General features: G+C 40.4%; 1 protein-coding gene across 3 annotated transcripts in view; it reads left to right on the top strand.

Annotated features, from left to right (window-relative positions):
* Nucleotides 1-25230, top strand: part of RCAN2 (regulator of calcineurin 2) — a 263810-nt gene that overhangs the window by 16813 nt on the left and 221767 nt on the right. For all 3 annotated transcript variants that reach the window (XM_058662292.1, XM_058662290.1, XM_058662294.1), the window contains exon 2: nt 24973-25199. In XM_058662292.1, coding sequence (XP_058518275.1) covers nt 24975-25199 — 225 coding nt within the window. In that variant the 5' untranslated portion in view covers nt 24973-24974. The remainder of the gene's footprint in view (nt 1-24972; nt 25200-25230) is intronic.

Here is a 25230-nt window from a genome sequence, read left to right on the forward strand (position 1 = left end):
TATCCTATGTATATATGAGTTATCCATTGTTACATTTCCCTTTTTCATTTCTGATTCTATTGATTTGCATATTTTCTCTCCCATTTTGATCAATTGGGCTAGTGGGAAATCTATTTTGTTGATGTTTCTCAAAGTTGCAGCTCTTCAATTCATTGATTTTATGTATTGTTCTTTTGGTCTCTATTTGGTTATTTCCTCCCTTATTTTGATTATTTCCTTTTTCCTGCTAATCTTGAGATTGCTTTGCCTTTGTTTTTCTAACTTCTTCAGATGTATGATAAACCCGTTTACTTTTTACATTTGCTTTTCTACTTTCTTGGAATACACATTAATTGAAATGAACTTTCCTCTTAACACTTCCTTGACTGTATCCCACAAGTTTTATTCATTCATTTCAAGAAATTTATTTGTTCCTTGATTTCTTCTATAAACCATTTTCATTTAGCAGCATATTGTTAAATCTCCAATTATTTTTATATCTTCTGGGATGTTTTGACTTGTTGGTCTCTGGTTTCACTCTTTGTTGGTCTGAGAAGATGGATGGTATGATTTTGATTTTTAAAAATTTGCTGAGACATGTTTTTGTGGCCTATAATGTGATAAATCCTGGTAAAGATTCCAAGTACTGGTGAAAAAATTATATTCTGTGTCAATGTCATGCAAGATTCTTTGGATATCAGTTAAGCCCATTTATTCTGTTATGTGTATAAGCTTTGTTGTCTTCTTGTTGAGCTTAGTGGGGTGTTATGTATCGTATTGTAGTCCATTTTTCCCTTTAAGTCTGTTAGTATTTTTTCATACATCTAGGTGACTTGGCATTTGGTGCATATACATTTATAATGGTGATTTCTTCTTGCTGAATGGATCCCTTATTCATTATGTGGTGCCCTCTTCATCTCTTCTAATGCTTTTCATATTGAAGTCTGATATTAGAATGGCTATAGCAGCTTGTTTTGCCTTTCCATCAGCCTTACTATCATTTTCCATCCTTTCACTTTCTGTGTGCCATGTATATCTCTGTGAGTAAGATGTGAATGCTGGCTGTAGGCAGCAGATTGATGGTTTTTTTTTTTTTTTGATCCAGTCAGTCTGCTAATCTATGTTATTTGATTAATGAGTTTAAGCCATTTACATTCAGGGTTAATATCAATAGGTAGTGACTTGGTTCCATCATTTTAGCATTGAGTTTCTCATTGTTTGATTTAGGTTTCTTCCACTGCTTTATTGAGATATTCCCCATGTTTTCTTTTGGAGTTGGTGGGCCTTATTCTTTTTTCTCTGTCTTTAGATCATCTTTAAGCAGCATTTGCAGGGTAGGTCTCATAGAAGTGAAGTCTTTCAGGTTTTATTTGTTTTGGAAGTTTTGTATTTCATACTCAATGACAAAGGAAAGCTTTGCTGGGTATGTTATTCTGAGCTGACAATTTTTTCTTTTAGGATCTGTAATATGCCACTCCATTCTCTTCTAGGCTGTAGGGTTTCTGATTGGGGTTTCTGCATAAGTTAATTGACTTTTCTCATGTGCATATTTAGGGATCTCTATGTTCAATGGAAACGAGCTTGATTATGATGTGTTATGGCGAAGATCACTTTTGTTCAACTCTATTTGGAGTTCTCTTCCCTTCCTGTATTTTTTTCCAAATTTTTTCTCCATGTTTGGGAAGTTCTCAATTTTATTTCACTAAGTACATCTTTAGCCTAGTTTCTTTTTCCATGCCTTCAGGAACTCCCATAACTCTTAGCTCTTGAATTCTTTTCTTAGCTTTAATCTATTCCTCTTCCAGCTTTCTGACTGTTTAGCTTTATTGCAAATGGTGTCTCTCAGTTCTGAGATTCTCATTCTGTTATATTGGTCTTCCATTGAATTTTCATTTTGCTGTATTAATTCTTCACTTCTAATAATTCAAGTTGATTTTGTTTTAATGTTGCTATTTCCTATGTAACATATTTCTTACATTCTTTGAACTGCTGTATGTGCTTATCATTATTTTTAAGGAGCTTTATAGTGAATTTCGAAGATTCTTTATCTCCCAGTTCCTCAATGCCTTTTTCAACTAACTCTGAGGTTGACTTTTGCTCCTTTGTCAGGGAGACATCAGGAACCTCATTCATTGTGTCTTCTTCCTTTGCTCTTGCCCATTGCAGTGCAGATTAGTAAATTCTTTTCCTCAGGGCTGATTTTTAAGCTATATTATCCACAGGTCTACAGGTCAACTTTACCAATGCTCTTCAGTACCCAGCTGTCCATTTGCCTTCACTTGGCACCACTCCCTCCAGCAAATTTCAGTCTTGCACTACTGCACTACACTTTTACCATGGTCTCTAGCCCTGGATCCCAGGTTGTGACTCTGTCCCCTGTGATCCCATGTTGTGGCTGCACTGTTGTCCAGCAGTACCTAGGATTAGGGAGATATCAGCTGTGACTTTAAACTAAATGACAGGGCTGTCAGTGGCAGCCATTGCATAGATTTTTTTTTTCATATTACGGGGGGACCAGTGCAATGTGTTGTGCTGTAAGTGAGTTCTCCCTTGGCTTAGATCTCTGTCCAAAAATGACCATGCTCAGTTCCTCCTGTCTCCTATCCAGAGCCTTTGCCACTACTCAAAGTGGTGCTCAATGTGGCACTGATGGATTGGGTTTGGGCAATGAAATCCACCTTGATCTCACACCTATCTGCCAGGGCTCTGCCACTCTACTTCTGCTTGTGGTTGGATTAAACAAATCAACAGCACCTGCAATTCTATAGCTGGAGTTACCAGTTGAGTTCCCATGATCTTCCCTGCCTACCTGGCGGCCAGAGGAGCTCTTATCACCACAGGGGTATCTGTCTGCTACTTTTCCTTGTCCACAGGTCTCCAGATGTCCCTCTGCCACCGGCGTGTTCTCTCCTATTTCTTGCGATGATGCTCTCTCTGTTTCTCTTTGTTCAATTCTTCCCCATTCATCTTAACATGTCCTCACTCTATTCTGCCATCTTGCTTTCTCCTCTCAAGCTACTTTTAGACTCTTTTTCTTTCCTTTTCCTGATTATGATAACTGACCACTGTTATCATAATGATGATCTCTTTCATCATTGGAAAGATTTGTGAAAGACTAGGAAGCAATAGAAGCTCCACCAATGCAAAGCACATTTGATAATGTATTAGTAATTTTAAAATTACTGCTTAAAAAGGTTTCCCAGATCTCTGTCCAAAAATGAGCATGTTAGTTATTCATTTGATTTCAAAAGGAAAAAAGAAGTCTCTGTTAAATGCAGAGTTCTAGAGAGAAAACAGTATCTCACAATGTATGTGCCCTTAACTGTTTTTATTTATCCATGTGTTTTATTTGATACATAGGGAGAGAGAGAAAGAAATAGGGAGAGGTCTCATATCTGGCGGTTCATCTCTCCAATGCCCACAATAGTTGGAGACAGTCTTGATCACATCTGGGAGCTAAGAACTCAATCTGAGTCTCCCAAGCTGGTGGCAGGAGTTCACCTACTTGCATCATGATTTGCTGCATCCCAAGGTGCTCGTTAGTAGAACGCAAGAATCAGCAGCTGAATCAGGAATTGCATGCAGGTACCGCCCCCCAAATGGAATGCTAACATCTTAACTACTAGTCAAACATCCATTCTCTTAACTCTTTGGTATTGCTTTTGATTAATGCCCAGTGAGATTTATGAGCATTGGTACAGAAGACAGTGAGATCTCAGGGAAAGCAAGGCTAGCTTTCCAGTATGTGGGCAGATGGTGTGACTTACGAGAGGAAGGTGGAAAGCATTGGGCCTTTCTGTAAATGGGATGTTGGTAGTTGATTTGTTTGTCTGGCTGTGTATAACTCATTATCCCCCTTCTATGTAAGATTTTCATTAAGTTTCTCTGTTTTAATAAAATGTGCAGAAGATTATCTGGCATATACTTGTTTAAGTATCCAATAAGTTTTTGCTGTCGTATTCATGATCATTGTAATTCTTTTCTGATAACCTGCATGGTACAAAGAGGACAATACAGGATATGCAGAGTGGGAAATCTTAAGAGCTGTGCTTTAGCCCTGGGTTGTTCTTAATTTCCCCTAGGAGACATTGGGCCTTCCCACAGCAACCTTTGGCCACAGTTTCCTAGTTTACATCGATAAGGGGCTGGGCAAAATGACCACTAAAGTTGCTGCCATCTCTTTGAACCTCTGTATGCTTGAGTGTGCAACAGATCATTACAGCATTCTTAGTTTGGATTTCAGCAAAAATGACTAGTGGTTACTGTTGTCCTATTATTTTACTCCATTGCTTTAGATTGGGGCTCTTTCACAAACAGAGGTTAGGAGAATTCAATTGTCATCTATAGTGATGAGCTACTCAATTCCTTTTTAAGGCATTCTTAGGCAGCATTTAAACCACAAGCACATCATACATTTCCGTATGCTCGTAGTTAGCCATTTTATGGGTGAGACTGTACTGCTTTTTTTCTCTAAGGTTATTTTAAACTTTGCTACGTTCTGCAAGGCTACTTTTTAAAAACAGCGGCATGGATAGGTCCTGTATCCCAGCCTCCCCGCCTACGGGAGGAAAGGACAGCATTGATTTGATAGGCATTGTTACTGTTATCTTATTTTTATACATTGTTACAGCTCTGAGTGTGTCTGGCAAATCTCATTTTAGCAGATAATATTTGTATTAATAGGTAGCACTTATCTAGTTCTGATAACGTGTAAAGTTCTACAATATCTGTATCCACATTTGACAGATGAACTGAAGCATGCTGAGGTTAAATAACTTGCCCGAGGCCTCAGGGTTGACAAGTGACACCATTGGAATTCAAAGCCAAATAGCAGCTCTCAGCAACTGGGGTTCTAGCACAATTTGACACTAGCTTTTGTATGTGCTACCCGAAAATGTTGCAGACTGAATTTGTTGGTTTTTACATATTGAGCCTTGAAGAGCTCACCACTACCTTTATCCTGAACAGGAATAAGTTCATACTTTCCACCTATTTTTTTTCTTTTGTTTTTTTTTTTTTTTTACACATTTTATATCTGGTAAGTAACCTATGAGAGATCAGGGGAGCTCAAGTGCCATGAAGTACCACAGCTGGAAAGGGAGAAGGGGAGAATCCGCTGAAAGCAGAGATGTGGCTGAACACATGCATCCCTGTAGCCCAGATGTTCTTTTTGCCTTTTTCCTCTTTAATGCTTTAATACTTACAGTAATGCAGAGACCTGAAATGATCACTCAATCAGCAAAACAGTGTCAAGCATAAACTGGGCAGGGCAAGGGGCACATATGTGAATTAAGAAAGCAAACTGTCTTCCCCACATTCACTCAACACAGCACATACCAGCTTGGTGACTGGGTAATGGCTGTGGGTTTTTCTGATCCTCCAGCTGTGGCAGTATGTCTTACAATTTTATTCAGCTCACACACCATCTGGCCTGAGATGGTGACAGACACTGATGTTTAAGGACTCAATCTGAGCCCTGCCCCTCACTTCAGCTGTCAATCACACATCATGACCTATACAGATCTTTGCCTGAGCAACGGTAAGACTGGGTTTCTTTTTTTGTTTGTTTGTTTTTAAAGATTTATTTGCTTTTATTGGAAAGGCAGATATACAGAGAGGAGGAGAGACAGAGAGGAAGATCTTTCATCCAATGGCTCATTCCCCAAGTGGCCACAACGGCTGGAGCTGAGCCAATCCGAGGTCAGTAGCCAGGAGCTTCTTCTGCGTCTTCCATGTGGATGCAGGGTCCCAAGGCTTTGGGCCATCCTCGGCGGCTTTCCCAGGCCACAAGCAGGGAGCTGGATGGGAAGCTGGGCCTCTAGGATTAGAACTGACACCCATATGGTATCCCGGCGTATTTAAGGCAGGTACCGTTACGCTATGGTGCCGGGCCCAAGACTGGGGTTCTTATTACTCTATCCTCTGAGTTAATCATCCACTAAAGTGTGTGTTACTATCGCTGATTCATACTGTGTTTTTTTAAAAAAGAATTCAGATGAATATACACACAAAGAGATACATACTAGGGTCCCAAAAGATTCAGAGTGCAACCCTGTGGAGCAGGGCTACACACACTTCAGGGTTCCTATATGTATTCAACAATCCAGAAGTGCTCTAAACCCCATCTATTTGGGTATTTACGGAGGACTCATTTTTAAAAGCTGATTGATCACTCACTAACCATTGTTGGTCAACTTGACCTTCAACCACTCTCCCCTTTTTAGGGGTCGGGGTGAAGACGGCATTGGAATTTCCAAACTTCCAATCACATGGTTGGTTCCCTTGCAACCAGCTCCCCATCTGTGGTTATCAAATGACTTTCAGAAGATCCCTTTAGTAATGGAACAGTGTGATTGGAAACAGCTTGCTATGAATAATAGAAGATACTTTCACCTTTATTCCTGGAGGTGTTCCTGGCTGGTTCTTGAGCCTAGGATGAAAGACCAAATCTTTTAAGAAACGATATTCTTTTGGCTCCTGCTGCCACAGTCATTTAGGAATCAAATATAGTTTTAGGAGCTGTGAGCCAGAAAATGTGATAAAGAGCAAAATACTGTTTCTTATTGTATCTCAGTATTACTGTACAATACAAAGAACCTTTTACCTTCAGGATTCATAGCCTGCTCCGAGCACTGGTGCCATCATCTCCTCCACAAAGGAACATCCTGCACCTAACACCTACTCAGGAAGTATTATTATAATTTTTAAATAGATTGGAAAATGATCTCTAGCATTTTAATTACATTATTATTACTATTCACTGGATTGCTATTTCCCGAATCACCAGGATGCTTTATAACTCTGTGGCTTGCTTCATTTTGTGTATGTGGCTCTCCCAAAACAGATACATACATATTTCTCTTTGTTTTGGCCTGAGAAACAAGCCAGCTCACTGTGTTGCTAAGCTGTGCTGTTCACTAGGTTAGGTTTATGAAGTGCATCTGGGATTTAACGATGTTTCCAACTTAGAATGGATTTATCAGGATGTGACATAAGCTGTGGAACATCTGTATTGGTTTAACATCAAATTCAGTGAAACAAAGGATTTTCAGATATTTACCTGGATCAAGAGGAAACATTTCCACAGCTTCCAGGAGATTCTATACAGAAAACCAGTAAACATTTTAATCCACCACCTGTCAAAAATTGAACACTGTCACAAGATGCCTCAGCAAGTCCTTGGAAATTCACAACAGTTCCTAAAAGTATTCCCTGACTTGCACATATGAAGGATGAATGCGAGTAAAAATAAGAAGATACAATGTTTACTGGGAGAAAATGCAAACCTTTCTGATTATTTTTATTCCTGGAGCATGACAAAGAATTTGCATATCACTTCTTAAAGAAAACCCTGTACCTGATGCCTGTGGTCCTCTCTCAGCTCTCCTGCTCAGTCCGGCTCCTTTTGTCATCTGCCCTTCCATGCTGAGACTGCCCCACTGAAGGTCATGGAACTCTGGACTTGGGCCCAGCCTTATTTATTTAAAAAAATTAATTAATTAGTTTTATATATTACTTTAAATATTTATATTTATTTTTTATTGGAAAGTCAGATATACAGAGAGGAGGAAAGACAGAGAGGAAGATCGTCCATCTGTTGATTCACTCTCCAAGCAGCTGCAATGACCGGAAATCCGAAGCCAGGCGCCTGGAGCTTGTTCTGGGACTCCAACACAGGTGCAGAGTCCCAAGGCTTTGGGCCATCCTTGACTACTTTCCCAGGCTACAAGCAAGGAGCTGAATGGGAAACAGGGCCACAGGGATTAGAACCTGTTCCCATATGGGAGCCCAGCGCGTGCAAGGTGAGAACTTTAGCCAGTAACCTACCATGCCAGGCCCAGTTAATTTTATTATTCCATGCTGCAATTCCATAGGCTCTGGGATTTCCCTTCCCCATTCCTCAAGTCTCCACCCACCCCCCAATGATTTCCCCTGTGTCATTATAATAGTATAGTCCTTCATAAACAGTCATGTAAATCCATCATTTCTGCTTTTGAAGTATATCCTGACATTGTAGGAATGGACAATGGCAGAGATTACAGTATTCTAGCATCAAGATACATTCAACAGTTTCATTGGGAGTCCACTTTTGATTTGGAAGTAGGGATGCACACTGGATTATATCTTCACATCTGTGTGTGATAGTCTCTACTATACAGTTACTATACATCCCCTTAAATAAAAAGCCATAAAACATAATCAACAACAGAGAGAAAAATAGAAAATTTGCAGCAATGTGAAGTTAAGCAACATGCTACTGAATGACCGATGTGTTGCTGAAAATATGAAAAAGAAAATCAAAGACCTTCTGAAAGCAAATGATGCTATTGTGTGACCTGTGAGTCAGTGAGGAAACTAATTTAAAAAATGAACTTTTCTGAATGAATCAAAATAAAAACAAAAAAATCAAACTCCATGAGATGTAGCAAAACAGTATTGAAAAAGCTATTGATCCATTTGCAACCAAGCGGTCTCAACTAGAGACCCTTACGCTCAGTGAAACAAGTCAATCCCAAAAAGACAAATATCATATGTGCTCACTAATATAATGCAGCCTTCATGCAAAATACCAGCCTTATTTCTTAATCTTTAACTTCTTCAGCTTTCACAAAGTGCTCTCCCCCAATTCTGCTCATCTGTCCCCACCCTTCTCCCCCTTTCCAAACCCGTTGTTACTTGTTCTTGCAGTGTGCTTTCAATGCCTGCCTAGGTCGTCTTCCAGCTCTTAATAGAGTTTGCCAGATGAATGTTTTATGTTAGCCTTCTGCTGCTACAATGGAGTTCCTCGCTGCTGGAAGCAGGCTATAAAGGTCGGTGATATCAAGGCCCCCTGCGCCTCTCTGTGTGTCAGGTGGGACTGCTGTAGGTTTCCTAATGCCCTAAGCTCTCCATTCTCCAGGTATGTTGTCAAGGTTTTCTGTCAGCTTGTGATGTTCTGTTTCTCTATCTCCCATCATCCTTTCTCTGAATGCTACCATCCCATGCCATCTGTGATTGAATGAGTCCTGATTCCCCTTCCAGCTGCAACTTTTCCTTTGTTGTATCACCTAGCATGGCTAGTTCATCTCTGTGGATATCCACCAATATCTGTGGTCTGTGTGTCCCTGCATGGTCACCATCCCTCTCCTGGACCACCCATTCAAGACTGAGTCTTTTGCTCCAATACCAAATCATTCAGAGTATCCCAGTAGTTGGTTCACAGCAGATTCTTAATATAGAATTTTAAAGGAGCAATATGTAAGCTTATATGTAAGATTCAAAAATTAAAATAGTATGTGTTTTCTAAATTTGCCCTCATTCATGTCATGAGGGATTATGTCACATAACCTAAAAGTAAGATTAAAAAGAAAAAATAAAATTACATGGTTACTTAAATCATTCAGACCTGAATGCTAGCTAGCAATCTTTCATGATCCACTATAAAAATATGTCAGTGATTTGCCTGATGGAAATCAGATCATTAAAAAATAAGAATCCCATGTTACTTTTAGGTAACATGCATTTTCATCTACAAAAATTCTGCTCAGCCATGAGAATTCTACTGAGGCTAACAACTGGCCAAACATATGCTGTAGGAACATTGCTGCTGGTGGGATTTATTTGCTGCTGTTATTCACATTAGGTTTGGGGATGGGGATATTGTGGGAGAATCCAGCCCATTCCAACTGTTAGCATTTAGTGATGGTTTAGAAATTGTAGCTGATCATTAAAAGAAATATAGAGGAGAAAATACCACCCTAGGTAATAGTGTAACAGCTCAGTTCACTAGAACAGAAGTACTTACTGTATACAGGTACTTTGATAAGTAGGATGTGTGTGTCTATGTGTGGTGGAATCCTTACTATTGAAAAGCTGTGAATTTGGGTCATAACTGTTATGGAGGGTGAAATAATGCTACCATGAGACACTGCATTTGGCAAAAGAAATGAGAGAAAAGCATTCATATGATATAGGAGTTGGAAAATCCATGGCAAAACACAAATATACATATATATGTATGTATATATATGTATAATTTTTAGAAATAGGATAAATACATCTAACTACTCAAACTATTTCAAAACCTGATTTATAAGAGTGTAGCACTGTGAGATGCATGAAATCACATTGTCATTGAAGTAAAAAGTACAATTATCTGAAAAATACAATTGGCGGTTTAGGCTTAGCTCTCTGAACCAGCATTGAGTTATTCTTAAGAAGAATTTTCCTCCCTCTGGATTATGAAAAGAATCACCCTAAGTAATTCTTGCTCTCAGTGCCAAGTTTCATATATTTTTATGGGAAAAGATATCCGCTATTCTGTACCCTCCTTCTCCAGTGAAGGGCTTAACTCCTTTGGAATGAACTCCGAATTTCTTTTTCTTTCAAATGAATTATGTGTCTTGCAGTGGCCTGTGACAAGGATTGCATCTATGTGAAAGGCAGAGAGAAAGAGGAAGAGATGGATGGAGTAAGGGAGAAAGGAAGAGAGAGAAAGAGAGAGGAAGAGAGAGAAACAGAGACCAGCCTTCCAAAAGTGGTTCCCACATGCTCACAATGGCCAGAGTTAACAGGGTGAAGCTAGGAGCTGGGCATGCAGTCTGGATCTCATGTGGATGGCAGGCCCGCAGTCACCTGAGCTATCACCTCTTTCTTCCCAAGATGCACACCAGCAGGAAGCTGGATGTAGAGAAACATTGTAAATTATACCTAGCTTCCCATGCTAGCACTAAAGACTGTTACGTGCATTTGATGTAAAGTACATGATTTCTGATCTGGGAGATTGGAAAATTATCTGTATCTATCTATCTGTATCTATCTATGTCTATCTATTTTATTTATTTTATTTATTGGTTCAGAGTTCCAGGTTGGAGTATAGCAAGATAGCTTTTCCCTCTGTTGGCATTACATGAAAAAAGTATTCCTTTCCCCCATCTACCTCCTTACTGCACATCTTGAAGAATTCTGTTAGTCTAGGTCCTTGGTTCCTAGGATAGATGCTCAAACAAAGGTGGGGGCTAGTGCATCCATCAGAGGGTAGCATGTGTGTGCATGTTTATGAACACCAGCCTGTTTGATGATTGCTGACAACGTACTCAGTAATGTTGTATTTTACAGGTGTTATCCTATTGCATTCTTCCAATACATCTCCATGGAACACACCATTTTTAGTCCTCTAAGATGCTGGTATCAGTTCCAACAGAGATGAGGCTAGGTCCTCATCTCTCACTCCACTGACTCATGGAGTTTCATGGCTCACTATTATGGATGATATTCACTTCTCCCCCTGAACTCTGGACTTACAGTGCTAATTACTCATCATGTAGATGAATGATAGTAATCTTAGATTTGTCATGGTCTAAACTGAAGTTTTGCTTTCATCCCTCTAAAGTTGTTTTCCCTATTGTCTCCTTCTAAGTAAATGTTATCTTTGTGTGTCCTAGGCATTCAGGTCAACACCTTTACGTTACCCTTGAATCTCTCCCTATTCCATGTCCAATCCATCAGCAAATGTCTGTACATTCACAATGCTCAGATTCTACTGCTTTCTCACTATTTGCATTGCTACCTCTTTGGGCTGCATCACTATAATTTCCTGCATGGAGAGCTGTAATATTTTCCTAGTTGGTACCCTCTTCCATCCTTGTTCCATTTGGGAGCAGTAGAAGCCAGAAGAACTCTTTAAACATAGGTCTGGCCCTGAAACTCCTCTGTTCAGGGTCCTTGTATCTTAGAGTAAGACCGGAGTGCTCTCAATAGCCTGCAAGGCTCTATATGCCCTGCTTTCCTTTGAACTCATTTCTTCCCACAGTCCCTTTTTTGCCCCCTTCCTTGTTGATTCCTGACTACCCTTACATGAAACATAAAACAGGAAATGCACTACACCACAAACACCCTATGTAGGCCTTGCTTAATTAATACAGATACATTGAAGGGTGTCTTGCCTTCTGGTGGAGAGGTGAATGAAGTGAATGAATGAAGTCTAGGAGCAGACAGACTCACCTTCTGCACGTCTCGGCCAAAGGCAGGCCATGAGTAGGTGCTGAATTAGACTTGCTTTTCTTTTCTCTCATGTAGGTACTTCCTACATCATCTTTTAAAACTCTTACACTCTCACATTTCTCAGTGTTTCACATTTAGTATTTGAAGTAATTAAATAACACAGTTTTCCCAGGGGACACCTTCATCACTAGGTGTCAAAATTGCTTGATGCTGAAACCTCATTTATAAAATGAAATAGTCCATGAGTATTGGTATTACACCTATTCATGCCTTCTTGTATTTTCATATCATTTTCAGATTAGATACAATGTACCTAGTATAATATAAATTGTATGTAAACAGTTGTTATGTTGTTTAGGGAATTATGACAAGAAGAAGTCTTTACATGTTTGATACAGAGGCAGGATTATTTGCAATCCATAGTTGGTTGAATACACAGATATAGAAGCTGCAGTTGCAGAGCCTGACTATAGTTCTGTTTGAAGGAAACCAATCAAACTAGTCTTAAGAAATGTTAGACATGAGAAAGTAAATGAATTGGTGGACAGAGGACAGAAAACTGCCTTGACTTGTGTGATAAACCCTTTGAATCTCTCATATGGGCCAGACACTGTCATCTGAAAGGCACATCTGTTAAGTAACTCCATAAAGAAACATATTGCAACATGACCTCAAAAAGAATAACACATTTAAAATCATATTATCACTTATGTACAGCCCTGTTCCTGACACTAAACTTGGTTTTAGGAATCCAAAGGTGAACGTTGACCCCTGACATTGTCACTGAAGAGCTTTTGTTCAACATACAGGAAGCAGCTGGAATTGGTTACAAAAGCAGGAAGGTGAAGGATTCGCTGTCTCCTGCAATGCCATGTTGAACTGCTGTACAGGCCACACCTTTTGTTCTAGTTCTTTTTGTCAGGAATTGGTGAGCTCCAGAAATGAAGCTGCCATTTTGATGATCATGCTGAGTGCTGTGAGATTTTGGTTTGTTAAAATTACAAACGGTCTTAATCCATTGTACTGCTATAATGGTGTACTTGAAACCGGGCAATTTACAAAGAACAGACATACATTTTCTCTCACTTCTGGAGGCTGAGAAGTCTGGGGGAAAGGATCTGGCAGGTTTGATCATCTGTGAGGGCTGTGCTTCCAAGACACCATTTTATTGCTGCCTCCTCCAGAGAAGAATGCCGTATCCTACAGCAGACGATGGAAAAGCAGGCAAGTCAACTGCAATGGGAGGTCTCCTTTATGCAGGCCTTGCTCTCATCTGTGAGAGGAGGAGCCCTCGTGGCCTAATTACTTCTCAGTACCACCACACTGGCCATTAATGGTTAACATCTGAGTTTTGGAGAGGACCCACTCAAATCACAGCACTGGTGCTCCATCTTCTTTTAGGCATGGCTCACCTGTCCCTCCTTTCTCTACTTCATCTCTAGCATGGTAAAGCAATATAGAGGACAGGACACTGAAGTTGCCAGTTCTCAGAAGGTTAATGACTAAAGTCATTTAGCTTTTCCTCCTTGGTTCCTCCAGATTCAGCCTCTCCCCCCAAAATCCCCCATTAGTCTTCTCCAGAAACTTCATCACCCAGACAAGTCCCATCCTCCACATGCCCTGGCTACTGGTCAGCTGCTGGAAGGGGTCCTAATTGCAGCAGGCCAGAAAGGATGTTAACAAAGGTTTCAGCTTGCTTTTTTTCTAGGCTAGAATCTGGGTCAGCTCCTCCTTGTAAACAACACATGGCCCCAGAAGTAGGGGGTTGATTATGGATCATCCTCAATTGTGACTTTCTGACAATAGAAAGGGAGACTGGAAGTCATTTATGCAACTGCTCAACTCACGTCAGCTCTCAGCTAGGATACTGGGCTGAATGGGCCAAAGGCAGACAGCTCCATTTAGACAGGAATGGTGTGTAATGCCAGCTTCCAGTTGGCACTGGCATCTGTAGGAACCCGCAAGGTACTACAGTTGTAGATTAGTGAGAGTGAGAAGGATGTGATAGAAGCCATCTTCTTAGGACTAAAGAGAAGGGAAGGATTTTCCAAGTGGCCTGGAACAGCCAGGGCAGTAATGTAGTTTCAGATCAAGGGTGATTTGCTCTAGCGATGTTACAGAAGACAGGATGAAACAATTCTGCTTTCTTGATGTAACACAGCAGGAGACAATGAGAATCTGTGAATGTCAGAGAGTTAGCTCTGTTGAGAAACTGGTATCACAGGTGAGAAAGGTTGGGGGACACCTATTGGAGGGAGGGAGAGAGAGAGAGAAGGAGAGAAGGAGATGAGAGGAGGGCTCTGGTAGAGGCTGGTGATGCTACTTGCGTTTGTCTTGCCAGTGCTGAGGATCAGCAGCCCTGCTGGGTGCCAGCCATTACAGGAAGAACAGGGATACTCAGCATATGGGAAGAGATGTAGAAACGTCAATACATTGGGCTCTCTGCCAAATGTTGTAAATAACAACACATGTGCAGACAGGAGGGCAGGGCTGGGAGGAGGAGCTGGGCAACCCTCCCAGGAAGCCTGGGGCTGTGCTGCTGCTGCTGGAGGGGCTGCGGTAGGATTGAAACCTTGCTGTGAAGTGCCCTGTGAAATTCCATCATTATTGTTTTTTTTTAATCTAAGTTGGAAAATGTGCTGAAAGAAATAAAGTGGTAAGTGAAACTGTAAGTCTAAAGGGAGGAACTTGTGTTAGAAAATTGTTTTGGAGTATGTTTTGGTTGAAGATAAGACAGGGGGGTTGAGGGCAGTGGTTCTTCTTGACAGGAAGACATGTCCGATTATGGACTGAACGACAAAATGGGTTTTACTTGGAAATCAAATAATTAAAGAACAACAGCTAAGGAGCTAGTGGAGCAATGAGCCAGACCTTCAGATTACCACATGCAAGCAATAATTGCAGTTCGGTGGGCTCTGGGTTTATATTCTCTACCAGAATTATCTATTTAAACTAGTCAAGAGTCCCAATTTATAGCTGCGAAAACTGAGACTTAGTAAAGGAAACTAAATGCTTAAAACTCACAAGGTGAAATTGTTATAGAATGACAATTGAGACCTTGATTTCTGGACCAGCTCCTACTTTCCTGGGTAACAGTTATCAACACATGAGGATTGAGGACTTGAATCCGAATCTGACCTTAACGCTCTTACATTTCTCACCTGGAAGTATACGTTCTTCTAAAGAGCAGAGAAACCCAATTGGGTTGGTGGAGGAAGAAAAATGCTAAGGCATGTGACATTTACCTCAGGTAAGAAGTGCAAAACGGTGGTACCATTATGGTTCCTACCTGTTCAGTAACATGGTCATTGTCACACACCTACAGAGTGGTGGTGACAGGCTGTAGACATAGTAAACCAATTCTCCTGCCAACATTGCAACATTGTACCAGTCTACTTACTGCCTCTCTGTGAGTAAAAAACAATCCATTACCAGTACCCCAGGAAAGAGAGGAACCACCTAAGCCATGACAGAGGCAGTTCTAGAGAAACTATATTGAGTCAAATAGCTAGCATTTATAATGGTTAACACGTATTGAACACTCGTGGTGTATCGCCATGCTTGTGCCAATTGCCTTGCGTGTGGTAGATGCTAAATTCTCAAGAGGTCATTATAGGGTATACTCCCTGGTTATCTCCCCTTTCAAGGTAAGAAACCAAGCACAGTGATTTACTGGCTTTTCGAAGGCCACATAACCAGTACCTTGGAGAACTGAGAGCAAAGTTGGGAAACTGCATGAGTGTGATTCAACTTCAACAGTTGTCAGATTACATGCCAAGTGCAGAGTCCATGGATGTACCTGCAGCATGGGTGAAGACACAGCTCTTGCCCTCAACACTGAATGGAAGATAAGGATTAAGGACAGCGTATGGAGACACAAAAGAAAGGAGTTGTCCTGAGAGGTACAAACATGGAGGAGCCAGGTGGCGAGTGAGCAGTGATCTCATCAGGGGCTGGCTGGGCTTAGACTGGCAGGTAAAGGCAATGGTCCCAGATGACTTACAGGGTGAGGGAAATTGAGAGGTGAGCTGCAAACTTGAGGGAAAGTTTGAGCAAAACAGTCAGGGCTGCAGAGCTTTCTCTGAGTTTGATACGGATAAAGACCCAAAGAAGCACTCCCTGCTTCACTGCTGTCATTAACAGAGTTGTGCTGGATTCTGAGACTTGAGATTCTTTTCTCAGCACCTCTCAACTCTCAGGCAGTCAGGACATGGTCCATACTGAAAGACCATCCCCTCATTGGTATCTTGGTTTGCTGGGCTGTAGAATTGTTATTTAGTTTGATAGATCCTAGAGAGTTACAGAAAATTTCTAATGTGGCAATGGCATAAACATGTCAGTATATTTAATGAGGGAAAATTAGTGTAGTTTATGCTGGGCTTTGAGATAGGGATTATTTCTCTCTCTCACCCTTGACTTTCAAGTTGTTAATTATCTGCTTTGTGTCTGCTAATCTTTTCCGAGGGAGTGTACCCTATGTCCTTGGTCTCTCGTGCCCTGCACACTACAGGCTCCAGGGCATCTTCTCTTTATTTCTTTTTCTCTGAGAAAGTCTGAATTGCTCAGATGGTTCTTGGCTGAATTTTCTTCAAACTAGCGTCCCTTCCTTCCTCTGTCTCTGTTTTTCTTATCATTCTATTTCTCCCTGGCTTCCTTTGTCCTCTCTGGAAGCCCAAGGTGAAATATAACAAGATAACTCTTATTAGGTTACAGTAGCTTCGCCTGCTCTGTATTCACTTTTGAAGTGTCCTCCTGTGAAAAATTATTTTGCATATCATTGCTTGGCTCCTGCAAAAGTTTGGGGTTTTCCTAAAACTTCCAAGCAATAATGAAAGGGGTAGTCTCTTCTGCTTTAGATGGGACTGCTGAAGACACTTTTCAATGTTATAGGTATTCTGTACCATTCTGCTCCTTCAGAAAGTTCATGGAAAATGCATGTTAGGAAAAAAATGGATTTCAAAATGTTTTGCAATCTTTGAACCCCATTTTTTCCATGAACGTTTTGAAGTGCCCTCATTCCTCTTTCATTTTGTTCCTAGTACAAATGCAGCCCCATAGGGGTTAAACCTTCACCTGTATCAAATAAATCTTAGTTTGAACTGTCAACAACTGACTCAGCTTTACATTATTTAAAGTGCTAACAAAATGGACGCATGGAATTCCAATACACATCAGGTGATGAGGATTATGCTATCTTCGTTAGATCCCAGAGAGTCCTTCTCTCTCTCTCGGTAGGGGCTGATTCCTATGACCCGCTTCAATGGTTTCCTTGCCTTCTTGCATCCAGTTGGGTTTGGCCAGTGGGCAATTCCAACAGAAGAGCAAAGGAGAATTAGAGGCTAGGGGTTTCGGACCTCTTGGTGGTGTGACTGCGGGTTGCTCGATGTCTGTCAATGGAAGATCAGCAAGGGAGCCCTATCATCACAGCCTCTACCTTCTGTAGCTTCTGCTTAGTTTTTTCAGGGTCTGTAAACTTTATGTTATCACTTTTTTAGGGTCTGGAGATACTGCTGGCTCAGGGGTTTGCAGTATCCATTGGGAGTTTCCTGTACCTTGCCTGTACCTTTGTAAACAGCTTCTTTTATTATACTCTCTTCAAATTATCCAATTTGAGCAGGCCATCTGTTTCCTGCTGGGACCTTGACTAATACAATAACCAAAAATGTTTGGGGTGAGTGCTCCAGGATTAATTGTTCTGCTTTAAAAACCCCATGGTTTGTTGTAAGTCATTCTTTTTAGGGACAAAGAATCTACAAATCCTCTTGGGAAAACATGAGTAACTTAAAAAAGCCTTAAAAACCTGAAGACATTCTGATAGGCCAGTATGCAGTCCTATCACTGCTACAGAATCCAGGACAAAAGGAAATTGGTGGAGGTGCCTTCATTTTTAAATGTACACTTCATAAAAGTGTAAAAGTAGACTGTTTCCTTGGAGAACCGCATTAATTAAGATGTTGTCCAGTGGGAACCTGTGGCAGAACAGTGGCTCCAGGAGGCATCCTGAAGGGAGCCACGAATGAGAAAAGGGGATCATTTCTCTTGAAAACCATCTGTACAAAACTATGCTTCCATTTCTTTCAAGACTGATCCAAAATAGTGTTAGGAATTGCATGAGGTACTCACAGCACGGCAGGCGTGAAATGCTACAGCTGAATTAAATGCAGCCCATTATATTTCAAACAGAACCCGAATTGGTTTCTCTGGAGCTCAGCCTAAGAATATCATGTCTCTTTGTATCTCAGGATGGCTGGCATGTTTTGTTGTTGTTAATATCTGGAAGGTGGACAAACATGTGTAAATGCATGTCTGGTTCCTAAGAGGACTTCGATGTGAAATTATGAAAGGGTGGGCCAAGAGGCTCTCACCAGAGTGGTGGTGTGGTGAAGCAGGTGAAGCAGGTGAAACCCCTCAACTGGGCATGCACCTGCTTTGTAGGAGTGCCTGGACTTGAGTCTTGCCTCTCGTCCAGCTTCCTGCAAGTGCACCTGGGCAGCGGCAGAGGCCAGACGGAGTTCCTGGCTCCTGTTTGGCTCAGCCCAGCTCCTGGTACGTTTAGGGAGTATGTCAGAAGATTCTGCCTCTCTTTCCATGAGTATATCTTTCAAGTAAATAAGTAAAACTTAAAAGACCAATTGACGTGTAAGGCCAGAAGAAAAGTGAACACTGAAGGTGTAAGTATACATATATATGTATAATCATCAAATTGTGTATTTTTTAATTTTAATGTTTGTCCCACTTATCATTAGGGAATTATTTCATCTTGAAGCATCAGGCAATTCAAATACTGCAAAAACAATGAAAGGTTTCCATTCCCTAAATTTTTTTGAAATAGATCATTTAACTTAAGCTTCAACTTAAAAACAGCTGTCAGCATTTATCTACTAATTGATGCTATATTGCATTCTCAGTTTTTGTCATTAATATTCACACTGACAATGTCATCTTTACGTTTGTTCAAACTAACAAATCATTCCTAGACTATTTTCAGTCAAAACAGATTTTGAAGTCAATGAATTATTTATTAGGCATCTTCACCTAGGCTCTTTCTTTGATTGCCGTAACATAGAATTGTGATATATTTTTCCCAGTTTCTTGTCCTCATTGCAAGTTTTATATTCCTGTTGTTAATTTTAAAAACAGGTTAGTTGAATCTTCTTTTTGTCTAAGAAAAAATAGATTTCCAAACTGGATTTTTTGTATGTCTTGCTCAGTTTTCTCCTTTTGGAGAAAATTAATCCCGTCTAAACAGTCCTTCCTCTTAGAAGTTGATGAGGAAACAACATAGGTAGTTACAATATGAAAATGCAAATTAAAGGTTTGAACACTAGAGAGGTTTTGTTGAAGGTTATAAAATGTCCTTTCTCCAAAATCCTTAAACCCACAGATAAACAGATACAAATGACCTCTTCTGTGCATGTTCTTCCAATTAAGGAAAGATAAAGTCTCAAGGCGAGAAGAGCCGTTAAAGGAGATGTCAGCCAATCATCTCCCTGTTCCTTGCATCACCTCTAAATGGACGGCACCTGCTGCATGGAGCATCATGTTGGCTGAGTAGTAGGAAGAGCTCCTTTTGAAGGAAGGACCTTCAGTTTTCATGTTGGTGGTTAGCAGCTCTTTCTGTAAAACTTTTTCTGCTAAGATTTTTTTTAAAAAAGACTTATTTATTTTTATTGGAAAGTTTGATATACAGAGAGGAGAGACAGAGCGGAAGATCTTCCTCTGCTGATTCACTCCTCAAGTAGCTGCAACAACCAGCGCTGAGCTGATCCGAAACCAGGAGCCCAGAGCCTCTTCCAGGTCACCCACTCGGGTGCAGGGCCCCAAAGCCTTGAGCTGTCGTCGACTGCTTTCCCAGGCTACCAGCAAAGAGCTAAGTGGGAAGCAGGACTGCTGGGATTAAAACTGGGACTCATATGGGATCCTGGCACGTTCAAGGTGAGGACTTCTTAGTTCCAAACCAAAGATTCCATTTCACCTTTCAGAACTTGAAGGCAGTAAAGATTTAATTCAGGACCACCTTCCTGTTCTGCTTTCTCTATGCTATTTCTTCCCATGCTCCTGTCTCCTAGATAATGGGTCTTTGATCCCTCTGTGAGACTGGATGGTTTCCACCAAAGGAATTACGGTGTTTCCAGAATTGGCCATGGTCTTGCCTTGGTGGATGATTTATTTATCATCCACCTTTTCTGAAGTCTCTCCCTCTCCCTCTCTCCTCCTCCCCGTCTCTTTAAACGGGTCACACACCACTGTTGACTGAGAGGTTCCACTTGATGGTGAAGCTAGGATTAGTGCCTGTAGATGTTAAAAATTGTGTTTTTCTTCCCAAACTCCTCAGCTGTTTTCATGAAATTTGAGTGGTTCATTCCCTCCTTTTAAGCCTGTTTTAGGGTTTTCTAGACAAGAACTCCATGACAACTATTCTCATGAGTAAAGTTTCCCATTCCTAGAAAGGTGAGATTTCTCAGGATCTTTCAATTCAGAAATTGAATTTATATGGATTGCTAACACTGACAATAATGATATCCAACAGAATCAGGTGTCTCTAATGTCTCCTCCATAGGGTTTAATTGTAGCATATATATATATTCATTAGAAGGGATATAACATGTATGTTTGGAAAGATATTACTAAATATCTATGAGATATATTTATTTCATTGAAAGATAAAGAATTTATTAATTCATGCAACAAACATGCCAAACAAATGTTTTCTAAGTTTCAGGGGTGTTTGAAGAAAGGAACATACTGAATTTCATTTTAGGTCTTTTAATGTTTAATTAATAAATGCCATCTGGTTGTTTGAAAATCTTGGAGTTATTTTCCCATGTTAGTAAAAGTAAAGGCTCCTCTTCCATTAAAACCAGTCAGATTCCTTCATTTATATTCTCATGTTATTAACTTTGTACCATTTCATTGTTGGTAGTACTTGTAGGAGGCAAGGTTGTTTGCTTTTTATCTCATTTACTTTAATTTGCCTTCCAAATACTTTATTGGCTCTCCAGCCACACTCATCCCAGTTCTAGTAGGTAAATAATTCAATCAACTGAAAATACAGGGAAAAAAAACTCCACAGATCCTCCGGAGTATAGATTAGGACTATAAACAACAATCAAATCTCAAAATACTGATTTCATTCATACAGAAAACTTTGTGTGTGTGTATTCTGTCTTTAAGGTACCACAGATCAGAGAACATATTTGTGTTTTAGGGAGTGGCTTATAAAACAAATGCTAAACTCAAATGAGAGGATGGATCCCATTATTGATACATACATTTAAAATAATGTATTATTGGAGTATATATTTGGAGCTGGGCAACATCTCCCATTTGCTGATTTGCTAATGTCCGAAAGTGACTCTTTGAAATAATTCAGCAGGTCAGCTAAGCATCATTTTGAGGGCTTTCTTTACAGACATGCAAATGTGTCGATGAGAGCAACATAGTCTCTGCTCTCAAGAAAGGCTAGTTTGGGTTGATATGTCGCGGAGGGGGTTTGGTGAGAGAAGGCTGTGCAGCTTGGGCTTCGCTCCCTGGTTCATGGCAGTGGATGGGGGAGCCCCTTGGGTGCTACTCTCTGGGTGGCAGCTCTTCTGTTGATGACAGCCTTGGGTCTAGAAGCACTCACTACACAGTACATATTTCTATGATTACAAACCATGGTTGCCTCAAAACTTTCTTACGGTAGTTCAGAGTTTTGAAATAAGAAAGGTGAACCGGGCCCGGCGTCGAGGCCTAGCGGCCAAAGCCCTCACCTTGAGCGTGGCTGCTGGGATCCCCTATGGGCTCTAGTTCTAATCCCGGCAGCTCCGCTTTCCATCCAGCTCCATGCTTGTGGCCTGGGAAAGCAGCTGAGGATGGCCCAAAAACTTGGGACCCTGCACCCGCGTGGGAGATGGCAGAAGAGGCTCTGGGTTCTGGGTTTGGATTGGCTCAGCTCCATCAGTTGCAGCCACTTGGGGAGTGAATCAGTGGACAGAAGATCTGTCTCTCCTCTCTCTGGATATTTGACTTCGCAATAAAATAAATCTTTAAAAAAGAAAAAGGCAAACCAGTTAATTTGAGCTGTGGGACTTTATCTTTTCTTCTGTTCATGTTCAATCACCTTTATTTTCTATTTGTTTGGGTTTGCTGAGGATTAGTGGTAACACTAAGGCCTGACTTTATCATGCTGTCTCTTTACTCAGATTTCGTATTTTTCTACATAGTGGCTAATGGCAGTTCTGATCACTTCATCCATTCCTGCCTCACTCTCCTACCTCCTCTTACTCTATGGAGCAGATAGGTATATGTTTTTGTTATCGTTTTCGTAAGGATAAACAGAGTAACAGATTGAGAAATTCTCCAAACCAATAATGAAATTGGTTAGAGAAATTGGGGCTCTTGGCTCATCGCTTTGAGTTCTAAAATATTTCTCCATATAAATAGAATAGGTTGCTAACCAAAAATGCATTTACTCTTTAAATCTTTATTGAAAGTAATAAGCTTAAAATAAAGTCCTGTGAAGATAATCATATTGTTAGAGCTCAGAACAGGAGTTAGGCTATTTGAGTAGATGAAATCAGTGTTAAGTGAGGCTTAATACTTGGTCTATTTAATTAATTTGTTCAACAATGGATTTTAGTTTCCTTCCTGGAAAAGTATGATTAATATAATGCTGTGGAACATATGTTAGACTCTGTAGTGTCTGTCTTATTCATGTAAGATTTGTTTTAAAATAAGGAATTGGATCATAAATGAAATCAGAATTGACAATATCTATTCATACTTGGTGATTATGCCCTCATTAATAAAAAGTTTTTCAATAATCCTTTGATCAAAATATTACTGCTTTAATGCTCAATTAATAAGTGAATGTAACAATCACTTTTGCTATTAAAATAATTAACTCTGCTACAATAATAAATGGCAGCCATTATGAAATTCACAAAAAATATCTGATGTGAATATGAAAGATTCTACATGCATGATTGTGCCTCACTGGAGATTAATGTTAGGTGTTATTAATCTTATTAGATATTTCTAATAAAAAAATCAGTTATGTATTGTAGACTGACATATTTTTAAAGTATTGTTGACTGAAGTGTTGCATTCATTACTTTTAAGAACTTCAGGATACAGGAATGATTTTATTTTCATATGGAATACCATTTACCACGTAATAATGATTCTGTTTTAGAATCGTCACCTGAAGTTATTGTTGATTCTTATCTCAACCTGGCATAAGATTTTAGAAACAATGCCTAGTTGTCAGCAGATAACTCCTTATCAACTTCTCACTGGGGAATTTCAAGGAAAATTAGGAAAAATAATCTCATCACTATGATGCATTCATAGTTCCTCAAGGAGCTAGAAGAAACCCATGGTTTTTTTTGGTGCTCCTGAATTGGTATCTAAACAGCTAGAGGATACAGGGACATTTAGTGGTACCCACCTTCCTGTCCTTCACTCTTGAGCATCTGTGATGCTGGAATGAAGAGCTTACTGGAGCGGATTCAGGTGCCACTTCAGATTGCTGAGCCAATCTCACTGGTTGTAACCAAGGGCAAATTGCCTAGTTTTGGAGACCTCTCACTACTGATCTCGGTGCAGAATAGTGTTATATGCTTGAAAATAAACATGACAGGAAATGGATGGTCCCCTCCACTCCTTAAAATATGTGGGAGATAAAGCTAATTTACTGAACTATGTGCCACCATCCAGCAAAAGCGTGACACTGTTTGGGTGAGTAGATTATGAATCATATGAGGTAAAGAAATAAAAGAACCAAACAAAATTGATACTGGAGAGCAATATGGGGTGGGGTGTGCTATGATGGAGAATAATCTTTGTATATATACCCAGGATCGGCCAAAACTGGCTTTACGAGATCTAACCTGGGCTCACAAATGACTTCAAGGAATCATGACAAGCAAAGAAGGAAATCTATGCTTGTGTTTGTGCAAGTACTCCTATTGTGAATAAAACATTAACTCTGGCTGATGCCATTTGCAGAATTCAGGTGTGATTAAATAGACCATGCTTCTTTTTTTATTAATTATTTTGCATTATGTGACAGTTTCATAGGCTCTGGGAATCCCCCCCCACGTCCCCCCCCCTTGGTGGATTCCTCCACCTTGATGCAGTATTACAGTTCAAATTCAATCAAGATTCTTTCCTTGCAAACGTATACCAAGCATAGAGTCCAGCTACTTATTGTCCAGATGGGTTGAACAGTTTCTTGGGGAGACCATTTCTGGTCCAAAGTTAGAGCTGGTAGAATATCATCCCAGTCAATTAAGAGTCCCAATATAACATCAATAGCAATAGCAGCCGGTCCTGTATATAAACTAAAATTGAAATGTCAATGAGCTAATCATAGGTTGTGGTTAAGAACTTGCTTTTTTTTTTTTAACATACTGGTTACTCAAAACCATGTCAATTCCATAATGTTGCAAATTGCTGTTGATGTTATATTGGGACCATGCTTCTTAAACATAGCATCCACTGACTGCATTTGTTCATTCCTGTGGTGTAAGAGAGTGTGAGCTCTGATGCCGAACTCTGCGTTTGAATCCTAGCCCAGCTATTTGGCATTTATACTCTAGAAGTTATTTAATTACTTTGTTCCTTAAATTTTTTTGTCTGTGATATGGGGATACTGTTGGCACGAACCGCATAGACAGCTGTGGAGATGAAATAAGTTCATTAGTGCAGATAACACATTGAGGTCAGTGCCTAGAATTAGCAGTGGTGGAGGTGGCAATGGTCTATAACCTCCATTCTTGCTTTTTAAATTTTGTTTACCATAGCACTGACTGTATTCATTCCCAGAAGCAGAGCTATATGAGAAAGTCTGATTCAGAGATGGAGACCAACATGGGATCTTGCTGGGGCTTCTCCGCTCCAGCAACCCATGTGTCTCCTAATCACACTTCTCCCTGCCATGCCCCCAACAGTCCAGAAGTGAAATCTGAACACTGAGTTTTCATGTGTTTGTTTTTCTTTGACACATGCCCATCTTTGTCTTCTCAGGAATGAGGGGAGAATCCTACTTTCTGGGAATGAGGACCCCTGGGCAGCAGGGGCTCAGCCTGGAAGATGGTGGACTTTTCTTTCTCTGCTGCATAGACAGAGACTGGGCTGTCACTCGGTGCTTTGCAGAAGAGGCCTTTCAGGCCATTACAGACTTCAACGACCTCCCCAATGCTCTGTTTGCCTGCAATGTGCATCAGTCCGTGTTTGAAGGAGAGGAGAGCAAGGTAAGACATTTCCTCTGTTCCTGACCAGTAT

Source organism: Ochotona princeps, chromosome 1, assembly GCF_030435755.1.
Source record: "Ochotona princeps isolate mOchPri1 chromosome 1, mOchPri1.hap1, whole genome shotgun sequence".
NCBI classification, from domain to species: Eukaryota; Metazoa; Chordata; class Mammalia; order Lagomorpha; family Ochotonidae; genus Ochotona; species Ochotona princeps.